Consider the following 14,334-nt stretch of genomic DNA (forward strand, 5'->3'; position numbering starts at 1 on the left):
TCCAGGTACTTTTTAAAAGAGTTTAGAGTTTCTGCCTCTACCACCAACTTGGGCAGCGAATTCCAGACACCCACTACCCCGTGTGTAAAAAAGTTCTTCCTCATGTCCCCCCTACACTTTCTGCCACTTATCTTGAATCTATGTCCCCTGGTTCTAGAATTCTCCATCAAGGGAAACAATTTTATCCTGTCCACTCTATCTATTCCCCTCATAATTTTGTACACCTCAATCAAGACATCTCTCAGCCTTCTTTGCTCTAAGGAAAATAACCCCAACCTATCCAATCTCTCCTCGTAGCTACACTTTTCTAACCCTGGCAACATTCTTGTAAACCTCCTCTTCACTCTCTCCAGAGCTATTACGTCCTTCCTGTAATTGAACTTCATCTGCCACCTATCTGCCCACACCAACTTGTCTATGTTCTTTTGAAGTTCAACACTGTCCTCCTCATAGTTTACAATGCTCCCAAGTTTCATTTCATTTGCAAACTTTGAAATTGTCCCCTGCACACCAAGATCTAAATCATTAATATATCAGGAAAAGCAAGGGTCCCAATATTGACCCCTGGGAAGCTCCATTCTAAACCTTCCCCCAGCCTGAAAAATATCTATTAGCCTCTGTTTCCTATTACTCAGCCAATTTTGTATCTACGTTGCTACTATCCATGTACATCACATCAACAGGATTACCCTCACCTACCTCTCTGCTACCTCTTCAAAAAACTCCAGCAAGTTAGTTATACATGATTTCCCCTTTAGAAATCCATGGTGGCTCTTCCTAATTGTTATGGACTTGATTTTCCTGACAAGTTTCTCATAAGAACAGTGAACTTTATTTACAGGACTTCAGCAGCAGTTACATGCTTCCAACAAGAAACACAACTAGACACAAACTCTACCCCTAAGGTTCCTGCACTTTGGACTAATTTGTTCACACTGTCACATGATACTACATAGTACAATAAGTCTTAAAGCTACAGTCACTACATTTCTTAAAGGTCCAGTTACTATATTCCACCCCCTTTAATTTTTTTACAATTTGTATTTACAAGAACAACTACATTCATGACATTATAAATATATACACTGGTTATGAAATTATAACTTCCGTCTTTCCGGTGGTTTCCTGATCCGGGTGGAACATTGTAGTTCCACGACTTTAGAATCTCTTACTGAATCTTCATTTTCTGGAACTGCAGCAACATCAGGTACCTCCTCAGGCACCTCCTCAGGCTCAGGCAGTTCAGTGTTATCCACTCCGACACAGATATCGGGTATCTGCATCCTTGGTTGATCAATCACAACGAGAACCACAGTTCTACAATGGTTACAGGTGGAACATCTGTTTGTTGGGGTATCTCCCTTCTTCTCAAATGACCCACGAGCTTTAGGGTGATCCGGCCCTCCACTTCTACGTGGTACAACAATTGTTCAGTCGCAGAATCTATTACAACCAATTCAATCGAAGTTTCGTACTTTCACCGACAGTAAATTCTCATTCTCAACTATGCAAATCATGAGTCACTTTTTGATTCCCTTGACTGTTCTCTACCTTTCCCTCCAAATTTGGAAGTACCAGGCTTAATCTCCTACAAAGGCAGCACTTTGTATGTAATTTTGAAGACTTTGAACCTGGGTACTGTGGGGGGTCGTTCTATAGTGAAACAGGAAATGTGAAAGTTTAGTCTCCAATGATCCTCCCGATAATTTTTCATCCCAACTTTAAAAGTTTGTACTGGTCTTTTGGCCAATATATTAGATGACGGATGATACACTGCTGTCTTCATGTGTTTGATATCATTTAGGCTCACGAATGTTTGAAATTCAGCATTAGTGAATGCAGTACCATTGTCTGAGACAATGACTTCTGGGAATCCATGTATAGAAAAACTTTGACTTACCCTTTCTATAGTCGCACCTGACGTTGGCAATCTAACTTAATACATGTCTAACCATTTGAAATGGGCATCAATTATTAGTAAAAACATGGTGCCTAGAAATGGATCGACATAATCTATATGCAGTCTCACCCAGGGTAAACCCAGCCATTCCCACGGATGCAGTGGGGCTGCAACAGGCAACTTCTGTAGCTGCTGGCACTGGAGACAGTGTTTAACCATTTCTTCTATATCATTGTCAATGTCTTGCCACCAGATACAGCTCCTTGCAAGCATTTTAATTTTGTAAATTCCAGGATGTGCGCTATGCAACTCAGTTAAGAGCGGTTCCCTTCTTTGTGAACGAACGACGACTCATGCATCCCATAATATGACACCATCCTGACTACTCAATTCACTCCTTAGAGTGAAGGATGGCTTCAATTTTTGAGGACTGATTCCTGGGACCATCCTTTCAATACGTGGTCTCATACTCTAGATAAAACTGCATCATGGTTCATCCAGTTTCTTATTTGTCTTGCGCAGATTGGCAAAGAATGCAGGAAATTCATCGCTAATACGATCTCTTGTGGAGTTGGAGCATGTTCAATGCTTTCCTGCAAAGGTGACATAGGGCATCTGCATTGGCTCCATGCATCCCTGGTCTGTGTACAAAAGTGTATTCATACGCTGATAAAATCAAAGCCCATCTTTGAATTCTTGTGGAAGCTATGGGAGGGATAGCTATTTCTTCACTAAACACACCCGAGAATGGTTTGTGATCAGATACAATAGTAGTGTCAGCCATGTACATACTGATGGAATTTTTTAACTCCAAAGATAATCGATAATTGTTCTCTCTTGATTTGTGAATTACCCTTCTCGGCCGTAGAGGGGGTTCTGGTTACATTGCCTATTGGACTTTCTGAAGTGTCATCCATCTTGTGAGATAGTACCAGTCCCATACCATAGAGGGATATGCCGCAAGTTAGCACCAATTCTTTTGTTGGGTCATAGTGTGCTAAGAAGTTCAAAGAGTGCAAGAGCTGTTTAACTTTCCTGAAGGCTTCTTCTTGAGGTGACTTCCAAGACCAACATTTGTTTTTCTTTAATGAATGTACAGGGGCTAGGACTTTTGATAAGTTGGGTAGGAGTCGACCATAGTAATTTCCCATACCCAAGAATGAATTGAGCTCCAAGACGTTTGTAGATGAGGATGCCTCCTAAATTGCATTGACATTTTCTTCTTTAACCCTTGGGCATCTACCCGGTGGCCCAAGTAAACGACTTCACTTGCCTGAAAAGTAGTTTTCATTTTTCAAGCACACGCCTGTTTCCAAGAATCATTTTAAGACCTCTTCCAAGTTAGATAAGTCTTCCGCTTCTGTTAGCCCAGTATATAGAACGTCATCCAGGTAGACCACAACTTGAGGTAATCCTTGCAGCATGCTTTCCATTGTACTCTGGAAAATCACACAGGCCAAAGAAACACTGAAAGGCAGGCATGGACGTTGATACAACTCTTTGTGTTTGTTTATGGTTACAAATCCTCGGGCTGTATCATCCATTTCCAGTTGCTGATTTACTAAATTAGATGTGAGTCATGCATAAGTTCTCCCTCCTGCTAACTTGGCAAACAGATCATCGATCCTGGGGATAGGCTACTTGTCCAACTTGGCAGCCCTGTTTACTGTTAACTTGTAATCCCCACAGATATGGATGGTCTGATCCGGTTTCAAGACGGGGGCTATGGGTGCTGCCCATTCTGAAAATTGAACCGGCTGAATAATACCCAGCTTCTCTAAATGATTTAATTCAGTATCAACCTTCTCTCTCAGGGCACAAGGCACAAGCCTGGCTTTAAAAAAAACAAGGAATTGCTTCAGAGTCAACATAGATCTTAGCTTGCAGGCCCTTGATTTTCCCCAGTTTCTCTCGAAAGGCCTTGTCATATTTCTTTAGCAGCTCTGGCAGTCCTCCAGCCCTCAGCTGGAAAATTTCAAACCAATTTAGTTTAATTTATTTTAACCAATCATGACCTAGAAGGCTTGGTCCTTCACCTTCCACTACAATCACAGGGAACTGTGCTGTCTGGTGCTTGTAATAACCAGGTACAGTGGTAATACATTTCACTTGTATAGTTTCACCAGTATGTATTTTCAATTTGGCTGAAGTCTGCTCCATATTCAATTGTTGAGTACCCTTGTTTAAATATTTGAATGTGTGCTCCCCCACTATAGTGGTTGATTCAACAGTATCCACTTCCATAATCAAAGGTTTTCCAGAGTAACAGTGATTGGCTCTGGTTTTCCTACTTTCACATTAAATAGAGAATAAAAATTGGAATTAGTGGTTTCTGGTTCTTCCATATTTTATACGTCGATCAGTTTAGGTTGCTGCCTGGGAGTATGTCTCAATCCTGCTTTACACTGCTTCAGTATGTGCCCTCTTATATGATAATAATGGCACTCCACCTCTTTAAAACAGCAAGTTTCAGGGATATGGTTACTTCCACATTGATAACAACTCATTTTCAGATTTGCTGTTGAACTATCTCCTGTATATTGTTTTAAATTTGTGGGTAACAGGGACTCTCTCCCACTTCGCAGCTGACTCTCTGGTTTTCACGCCACACCCAGCAGTCTGTTCCCACCCCAGATGGAAAACGACGCCATTTTGTACACCCTGTAAGGCCTGCAAATCTCACTTGGCACTTTCCATCTCAAGCGCTATTTCCAATGCTCTTTTAAAACCGATATTTACTTCAGCTAACAACCGTCGTTGAATGGCATCATCGTGCACACCACAGACCAAACAATCACTTAACATAACATTTAGGGTCTCCCCAAAGTCACACTGTTCAGTTAGCTGTTTCAACTGCGCTATGTATGTTGCTATGGTCTCCCCTGGGGCTCTTACTCTCAAATTAAATTTGAACCTCTGCATGATTACAGAGGGTTTGGATTGAAAATAACCCTTTATGAGGTCTACCAATTCACTGAAGGTCTTCAAATTGGGGGAATTTGGGGCCATCAAACTACGGGTTAAATTATAAATTTTACTCCCACAGACACTGAGGAGAATTGCTTTCCTTATTTCCTCCACCATTATTTCATTTGCTTGGAAAAAGAAACCATCTTTAAAAAGAAACTATATATTGATTTCAATCATCTGTGGATAGTCGAAGGGTCAATCCTGCCAAAAATGGCATACCTAGTGAGTATATTTTCCCTTTCTTCTGTTTAAAACAAGATACTCACATTCACTGGGCGAGGGACAGCGCCGGAACCAATTTATCCTCCTCACCAGTTGTTATGGACTTGATTTTCCAGACAGGTTTCTCATAAGAAACAGTGAACTTTATTTACAGAGCTGGCATGTGGCACTGGGAGTAATACAGAGATTACTACATTTGAGGTCCTGCTTGATAATCTTCAACCTAGCTCCCTAAATTCTGACCACAGGACCACATCCCCCTTCCTACCTAAGTCATTGGTACCAATGTGGACCACGACCTCTGGCTGATCACCCTCCCCTAGAAGAATGTCCTGCAATTGCTTGGGGGCATCCTTGACCCTGGTACCAGGGAGGCAACATACTATCCTGGAGTCACATCTATGGACGCAGAAAAGTCTGTCTATTCTCCTAACCAATGACTCCCCTATCACTATTGCTCTTTCTTTCTTCTATCTCTCCTCCTGTACAGCCAAGTCTCTTGTGGTGCCACAAACTTGGCTCTCTGAGGAACCAGCACCCTCACCAGCTTCCAAAACAGAAAACCGATTTATGAGCAGGGCCCAGGGGGCTCCTGCACTGCCTGCCTGATTCTCTTTGACTGCCTGCTGGTCACTCATTCTCCTTCTGCCTCCAGACGCCTAAGCTGTGATGTGACCACCTCTCTGAACGTGCTATCCACATAGCTCTAAGCCTCACAGATGTGCCACAGTGACTCCAGCAGCCACTCAAGCTCCAAAACCTGGAGCTCTAGGTTCTGCATCTGGCAGCACTTCCTGCGCATACAGCCGTATAGGACACCAGTACGTCTATGACTTCCCACGTATTACAGGACACACATACCACTCGACTGAGCTGCCCTGCATGTCTTAGCATGTCAATTTTACTTTGGTTCATTTAAATTACTTTATTATACTAGCCCTGGCTTTCCCTTATTCTTTGTGTTTCTCACTTAAATCCAAGTATAGCTGCTTCTTTAAATATACAAATGATTCATGAGTTGCGCCCAAACATCTGCTGGCCTCCCATAGCTGGCTCACACTCCCAATAAGGTCAGTTAGCAGCCACAGGAACCTCTGAGGCTAAACAGGCTGTGGCCTTATTTCACACCTATCAGGTCATTAAACAATTCCATCTTTAAACAGAACAACAGGAATATAGACAACTAACATATATATCACAATAAACATTAAATCAGATACCAAGCACTGGATTTTACGTTCCCTAATTGGGCATGCGGAACCCCACCCCCATCCCATGCTGATGAAAAGTTCAAAATGATGACATCTGTCAGCAGCTAGTGACATCACGCCAGTCTCCAACAGTACAGAAGGTGCACAGATGCCGAAATTGGCAGCCCACCATTTTGAAATCATTAATTGACAAGGTATTAAGCTTGTTAACAACCCAATCATCAGCAATTTTTAATTGCAGCTGCCTTTTTCGGACATCGGACATAAAATGTTTGGGATTCTAAAAACCTCAACTAAAAGGAGATTGCTCAAGGGTGGTAGCAAAGGGGTGCCATCAGGACCATTGTTGAACATGTGCCAGCAGATTCTTCTGGGGATGGTGGCAGCATCTGTATGTTTTTTTTAATGATTTTCCTTATCTTTTTTGTACCTTCAATGCATTATAAAGACTGATCCTGAGAGCAGGCATCTTTACAATTCTAGCCATGACCGCAGCCATTACTCCTCTGCTGCATGACATTCCAGCCTACACTACAGGTTCTCAGAACCCACAAGCTATGTGTTCATATCAAGTGTGATTCATATCCCACTGTGAGTGTAGCTGAATTCAACATTATATTATTTTTTATAGTAACTCAAAGCCACAAGAACCCCATTGAGGTATCTTAAATCAGGCATGAAAAACTGGCCCTGTTGATAACTGCAAGATTGGAAAGGAGCAAGGTTTGTGGTTGAGAAGCAAGCTTTCTTTGCACCTGTAATTGGCCTTCTTCCTGCCAATTGCCATCCATGCTCGATTGGACACGCAGAGATGGCAGAGGTGGAGCGAGCTGACCCTTCAGTTCCATTCCACCTCCCTCACCCCGCCCCGAGAAACATAAAATCCAGCTCTAAATTGAGTCACTGTTTTATCAGCATTACTTTCAATAGACAGCCATATGGTTTAGCAATTGTAATGAAGGTAGAAATAATGCTCATTTGTCATTAATATTCATTGTATTCACACCAAAAAGCACAATTCCCTATTACTGATAAATTCAGTTTATTCTCATGTAAAGGAACTGGTAAATCATTAGCATATACGACACTTATCATAACATACTATCATCAGGCAAAACCACGTTTGTATATTTTTACTGTAATACTTTGTAAGGTATTGATCAATTCAAGCTACAGGTCAACTCTCAGCTCTTAGCCAGATCGTTTGTGGCTGGGCCAATTAGAACACTTCTTTGGAATCAAGCCAAGGTTTAGTTCTGCATGTTTAGACTGCAATGCAATCTGGAGTTAAATTTTATTACATGATGTCTGCAACTTTGAAAAAGGCCATTCCATCCAGCAGCTGCATGCTGGTGTTTAGGTTCCACACAAGCCTGAGGTCATGAAAGCCACTATGTAAATGCAAGACTTTATTTATTCTTAAAATACCTGTTCTGTTTCAACAAAGTTGGACACATGCCCATCATCATCAGTTCCTCGTACGTAGAAACCGGTGCTGGCTTGTTCACAACTGAGCCGCGATATCAGGCATGCCTTTGCCTTCTTTTCTGTAGCATAGGCTGTACGGATCTCTACCACACCACAGATCACCTTCAGTAGCCAATCAGAGCAGTTTACTTGGTACTGCTTGAGATGTACGTGTAAAGTCCGATTCCTACAATCAATTCACACAGACACAAACAATAAGTAGAAATCTTCTGCCATTTTACAGAAACAAAAAAGCAGATTATTTCTCCATCGCTGCTCTCAGAGAAAACTGGCACAGAAGTTCACTCACTGGCATCATCAATCCCTCCTCATTCATCACGTACTTACCAACAGTCAGTGAATTTCAATGCAAAATTTTAGAAATTAAGTCTACTTTAGAAATTAAATCAAAGAGTCAATGTTCTCAAACTTTTCACTCTGTTTACTGTGGTACCTGAACACAAAGTGATGGCAATCATGGAATCATCAAATCTTGTAGCATAGAAGCAAGCTGCTCCATCATGCCTGTGTGGTCCTTTGAAAAAGTTGTCCTATTTACCACACACTCGAGAATTTTCCCCATAATCCTGCAAATTAATCCTCTTCAAGTTCAACTGCCTTTTAGAAGTTCCTATGGGATCTGCTTCAACCACTCATTCAGAAAGAGCATTCTAGATTGTAACAACCTCGTGTGAAAAATATTCCCTTCATTTCTACTCTAGTTCTTTCTCCAATTATTTTAAATCTAGCTCTTCTGGTTACTGACACACTTGCCAGAGGAAATCAGTATCTCCCTACTTGCTATATCACTGTCACATTGAACTCCTTACCTAACAGTACTGTGGGTGTACCTACGCCACAGGGACAGCAGTGGTTCAAGGCAGCAGCTCACCACCACCTTCTTGTGATGGGTAATAAATACTTCCCAGTGACGTTCATATTCCATGAACAAATAAAAAAAACTTGTCCTGCCATCTTCAAAGATTGGTGCACATACATCAGCTTTAAAATTGTATAATTTGCTTTTTATTGACTCTTTTGATTCTTCCTTCCAAAATGCATCACTTCACACTCTTCCACATTAAATTTCATCTGCCACGTGTCTGCCAGTTTTATCATGTAGAGATACGATTGGGGTAATTGCAATTTATTTGAAATTCAAAATTCTTGAACAAAAAATGTTTTGCACAGTTCAACTTCACATGCTGAATAGGAGTTTTTCAATATTACCATTCCCACATTTCTACACTACAATAAACAAAAGCTGCCCTTGGTGTGTTCAGGGAAATGTTGAAAATATTGTGATGCAGCTTTTGATTTTGAAGCAACAGCGGATGTTTGCCGAGGTGTGCTGCACAGAACAATTTGTAACCTCACCTTTGTGCTAGGGTAGGACTGGGGGAAATGAAGCACTTAGAAAGAATTTACTTATTACTGTGTCATGAAATTAACATCACTTATGTCTCCAAATAGCAAACATAAATTTAATTTAACATTTGAATTGAGAAAATACTTAACAGGTTTTTGTTCCTTCTCAGAACATAGTGTTCTAACTTCCTGTCTTCAGCTGTTATGCTGTTACAACTAGTGGCACACTGTCTCAAAACCAGCTATCTAAAAAATTGAGTTGCCCAAAAATTAGACATTTTAGAATGTTCCATGCATCATTTTGTTTTTTTTAAACTCAGTTAAAATTAATTTACCTGGACAATTTGGCTAGGCGCTGCACGGCACCAAACTTATTATTGCTTCACTATCTACGCGCCCGTATCTTCCCGTGCTCCAAGTGACCCTTGATCCAACCCAGCCTATATTGGCCCAAACCACCCACCCCTCCAAAGTGCCTGACCCAAAATCCAGCAAAATCCAAAATCTGGCATGGTCTCAATACCAAGGCTGCCAGTTTTCAGAGAGTGCAATGTATTAATTATTATTTACCAGGATAAAAGAACAGGATAAAAGTAATGTCTAGAATAAAAGCCAAATATTGCAGATGCTGGAGATCTGAAATAAAAACAAAGCGCTGGAAAAACTCAAGTGTGGCAGTATCTATGGAGGTAGAAACGCAGTTAACATTTCGAGTCCAATATGACTCCTCTTCAGAATGCGTAATCTAATCTCATGTCTAGTTCATTTATGGAATTTGCATGCCTCAGAGGGGTCTACAGTTTGTATTGCTGTAATATGACTATAATTACACCTGGTAAAATTCTAAGCGTCAACTACATAGATGTGTGCTCCTTAGGTTAGGCAAGGTTCAAGCCTGAGAATAGTAGGATAGTGGCTATGTTACTAGACTAGCAAAAACAACATAAGAAACAGCAGCAGGAGTAGATCAGTGGTCTATCAAGCTGCTCTGCCATTCATTATGATCATGGCTGGTCTTGGGCTTCAACTCCATTTTCCCACTTGCTCCCTATATCCCTTAATTCACTGAGACACCAAAAATCTGTCTATCCCAGCCTTAAATGAATTCAACAATGGAGCATCCACAACCCTCTCGGGCAGAGAATTCCAAAGATATACAACTCTTTGAGCGAAAAAATTTCTCCTCATCTCAGTCCTAAACGATCAGCCCCATTGTCCTGAGACTGCGCCCCCATGTTTTAGATTCCCCGACTAAGGGAAACAATCACTCAGTGTCCACCCTATCAAGTGCCTTCAGAATTTTCCGGGTTTCAATCAGATTGCCTCATTCTTCTGAACTCCAGAGAATATAAGCCCAATTTACTCAGCCTCTCATCATAGGACAACTCCTTCATCCCAGGAACCAATTTAGTGAACCTTCGCTGCACCACCTCCAATGCAAGCATATCCTTTCCTAAATGAGAAGACCAAAACTGTATACAATATTCCAGATGCATTCTCACCAAAACTGTGTATAACTTTAGCAAGACTTCCATTTCAGAAACCTGGACTAATAATACAGAGACATGAGTTAAAATCCCACCACGGCAGCTGCGAGACTTAAATTCCGTTAATTAAATAAAGCTAGAATTAAAATTAAAGTTAGGATAGTGACCATGACCATCAAAAACCATCTGGTACACAAATGTCCTTTAAGGAAGGACCACCCTTGAACCTACCTTGAAATAAAATTTCAAAATGTGTACTTACACATTATAAATACATATAATCAATGTACTTACACAGGCCTGGTACAGTTAAAATACTGGTGCAGTTTGGAATGTTCTTCTAAGGTTGGAACTCTTTTAATTTCTAATCATGCAAGTTTACAATTACAGGTATTCAAAAAAATCTCTCAAATATCACCCCCCTGCATCTAAATAAGACAGCACATCAATTGTAATTTTACCTACCCTGGAAGTATTCCTTACCTCACATTGTTTCTTCTTTAATCAATTAACATGTTATAGTGTTGTCGTGTGTATTTCAATTTCAGCTACATTAATTACCTTCATTACCTTTTCTAATCTAGGGTTCTCTAATGTTGCATTCACCTTACAGCATTACTGGTAATGGCAGTTTATACTTCATTCATACACTAAGTCATCCCTGTAAATGGGGTAGTAGTTAAAACTGATACTAGGGAAATATCAATACTGCATTAAATTTATAGCTTAACTAGCTAAATTTCTTAATACAACTAAGATAACAATTGAGTAATATTTCTAAACATTGAAATTTAATTAGTTAAATAAAACAATAAAGATGGAAAGGGCAGGTGATCTGTAGAAGCTGTAGCATGTCGGCATTGGTGGACACCTGTGAAATCCATAGCAACCACATCTACAGTAAGGGTCTGTAGCTCAAGCAACTTCAGCTCCTCCTTACTAACATCTGGGGGCTTGTGCCAAAATTTGGAGAGCTGTCTCACAGACTAGTCAAGCAACAGCCTGACGTAGTCATACAAATGGAATCGTACCTTGCAGACAATGTCCCAGTCCACCATCACCATCCCTGAGTACGTCCTGTCCCACCGGCAGGACAGACCCAACAGAGGTGGTGGCACAATGGTATACAGTCAGTAGGGAGTTGCCTTGGGAGTCCTCAACATTGACTCTGGACCCCATAAAGTCTCATGGCATCAAGTCAAACATTGGCAAGGAAACTTCCTGATGATTACCACCTACCATCCCCCATCAGCTGATGAATCAGTACTCCTCCATGTCGAACAGCACTTGGAGGAAGCACTGAGTGTGGCAAAGGTGCAGAGTGTACTCTGTGTGGGGGACTTCAACGTCCATCAAGTATCACCACAAACCAAGCTGGTCGAGTCCTAAAGGACATAGCTGCTAGACTGGATCTGCAACAGGTGGTAAGGGAACCAACAAAAGGGAAAAACATACTTGACCTCAACCTCACCAACCTGCCTACCCAGATACATTGGTCCATAACAGTGTCAGTAGGAGTGACCACCGCACAGTCATTGTGGAGACCAAGTCCTGTCTTCACTTTGAGCATACCCTGCATCGTGTTGTGTGGCACTACCACCGTGCTAAAAGGGATAGATTTCAAACAGATCTAGCAACTCAAGACTAAGCAACCAGGTGCTGTGGGCATCAGTAGCAGCAGAATTATACTCAATCGCAATCTGTAACCTCATGGCCCAGCTCATGGCCCCACTCTACAATTACCGACAAGCCAGGGGATCAACCCTGGTTCAATGAAGAGTGCAGGAGGGCATGCCAGGAGCAGCACCAGGCATACCTAAAAATGAGGTGTCAACCTGGTGAAGCAAAATCACAGAACTACTTGCATGCCAAACAGCCGAAGCAGCAAGTGATAGACAGAGCTAAGCGATTCCACATCAACGGATCAAATCTAAACTCTGCAATCTTGCCGCATCCAGTTGTGAACGGTTTGAGGGCAATTAAACAACTCATGGGAGGAGGAGGCTCCACAAATATCCCCATCCTCAATGACGCGGGGGAGCCCAGCATATCAGTACAAAAGATAAGACTGAAGTTTTCACAACAATCTTCAGCTAGAAGTGCCGAGTGGATGACCCGAGATGGGGGTCCCCAGCATCACAGATGCCAGTCTTCTATCCACTCCACGTCATATCAAGGCAAGGCTGAAGGCACTGGATACTGCAAAGGCTATGGGCCCTGACAATATTTTGGCAGTAGTACTGAAGACTTGTGCTCCAGAACTTGCTGCGCGCCTAACCCAGCTATTCTAGTACAGCTACAACACTGGTACCTACCCAGCAATGTGGAAAATTTCCCAGGTACGTCCTGTATACAAAAAGCAGGACAAATCCAACCCCGTCAATTACCACTCCATCAATCTACTCTCCATCATTAGTAAAGTGACAGAAGGGGTCATCAACAGTGCTATCAAGCAGCACTTGCTTAGCAATAACCTGGTCACTGACACTCAGTTTGAGTTCCCCCGAGGTCACTCAACTTCTGACCTCATTACAGCCTTGGTTCAAACATGGTCAAAAGAGCTGAGCTCCAGAGGTGAGGTGAGACTGACAGCCCTTGACATCAAGGCAGCATTTGACCAAGTGTGGCATCAAGGAGCCCTAGCAAAATTGAAGTCAATGGGAATCAGGGAAAACTCACCGCCGGTTGGACTCATACCTAGCACAAAGATGGTTGTGGTTGTTGGAGGTCAGTCACCTCAGCTCCAGGACATCACTGCAGGAGTTCCTCAGGGTAGTGTCCGAGGCTCAACCATCTTCAGTTGCTTCATCAATGACCTTCCTTCCATCATTAAGGTCAGAAGTGGGGATGTTCGCTGGTGACTGCACAATGTTCAGCGCCATTCTCAGCTCCTCAGATACTGAAGCAATCCATGTCCAAATGCAGCAAGACCTGGATGATATCCAGGCTTGGGCTGACAAGTGGCAAGTAATTTTCAGGCCACATAAGTGTCAGGTAATGACCATCTCCAACAAGAGAGAATTTAACCATTGCCCCTTGACATTCAATGGCATTACCATCGCTGAATCCCCCACTATCAACATCGTGGGGGGGGTTACCATTGACCAGAAAGTGAACTGGACTAGCCATATAAACACTGTGGCTACAAGAGCAGGCCAGAGGCTAGGAATCCCACAATGAGTAACTCACCTCCCAACTCCCCAAAGCCTGTTCACCATCTACAAGGCACAAGTCAGGAGTGTGATGGAATACTCTCCACTTTCCTGGATGAGTGCAGCTCCAACAACACTCAAGAAGCTTGACACCATCCAGGACAAAGCAACCCACTTGACTGGCACCCCTTCCACAAATATTCGCTCCCTCCACCACTGACGAACAGTAGCAATGGTGTGTACCATCTACAAAATGCACTGCAGAAACTCACCAAGGCTCCTTAGGCGGCACCTTCCAAACCCACGACCACTACCATCAAGAAGGACAAGGGCAGCAGACACATGGGAACACCTCATCTGGAAGTTCCCCTCCAAGCCACTCACCATTGTGACTTGGAAATATACCTGTCGCTGGGTCAAAATCCTAGAACTCCCTTCCTAACAGCACTGTGGGTGTACCTACACCACGGGGACTGCAGAGGTTCAAAAAGGCAGCTCACCACCACCTTCTCAAGGGCAATTAGGGATAGGCAATTAATGCTGGCCTAGCCAGTGAC

At 42.4% G+C, this 14,334-nt stretch overlaps 1 protein-coding gene across 1 annotated transcript in view; it reads right to left on the reverse strand.

The window, feature by feature from the left end:
- Positions 1–14,334, reverse strand: part of LOC121269593 (synaptojanin-2-like) — a 505,511-nt gene that overhangs the window by 436,618 nt on the left and 54,559 nt on the right. The window contains exon 4 of the mRNA XM_041174296.1: positions 7,732–7,957. Within this exon, the coding sequence (XP_041030230.1) occupies positions 7,732–7,957 (226 nt within the window). The remainder of the gene's footprint in view (positions 1–7,731; positions 7,958–14,334) is intronic.

This window comes from Carcharodon carcharias, chromosome 2, assembly GCF_017639515.1.
Source record: "Carcharodon carcharias isolate sCarCar2 chromosome 2, sCarCar2.pri, whole genome shotgun sequence".
NCBI lineage: Eukaryota > Metazoa > Chordata > Chondrichthyes > Lamniformes > Lamnidae > Carcharodon > Carcharodon carcharias.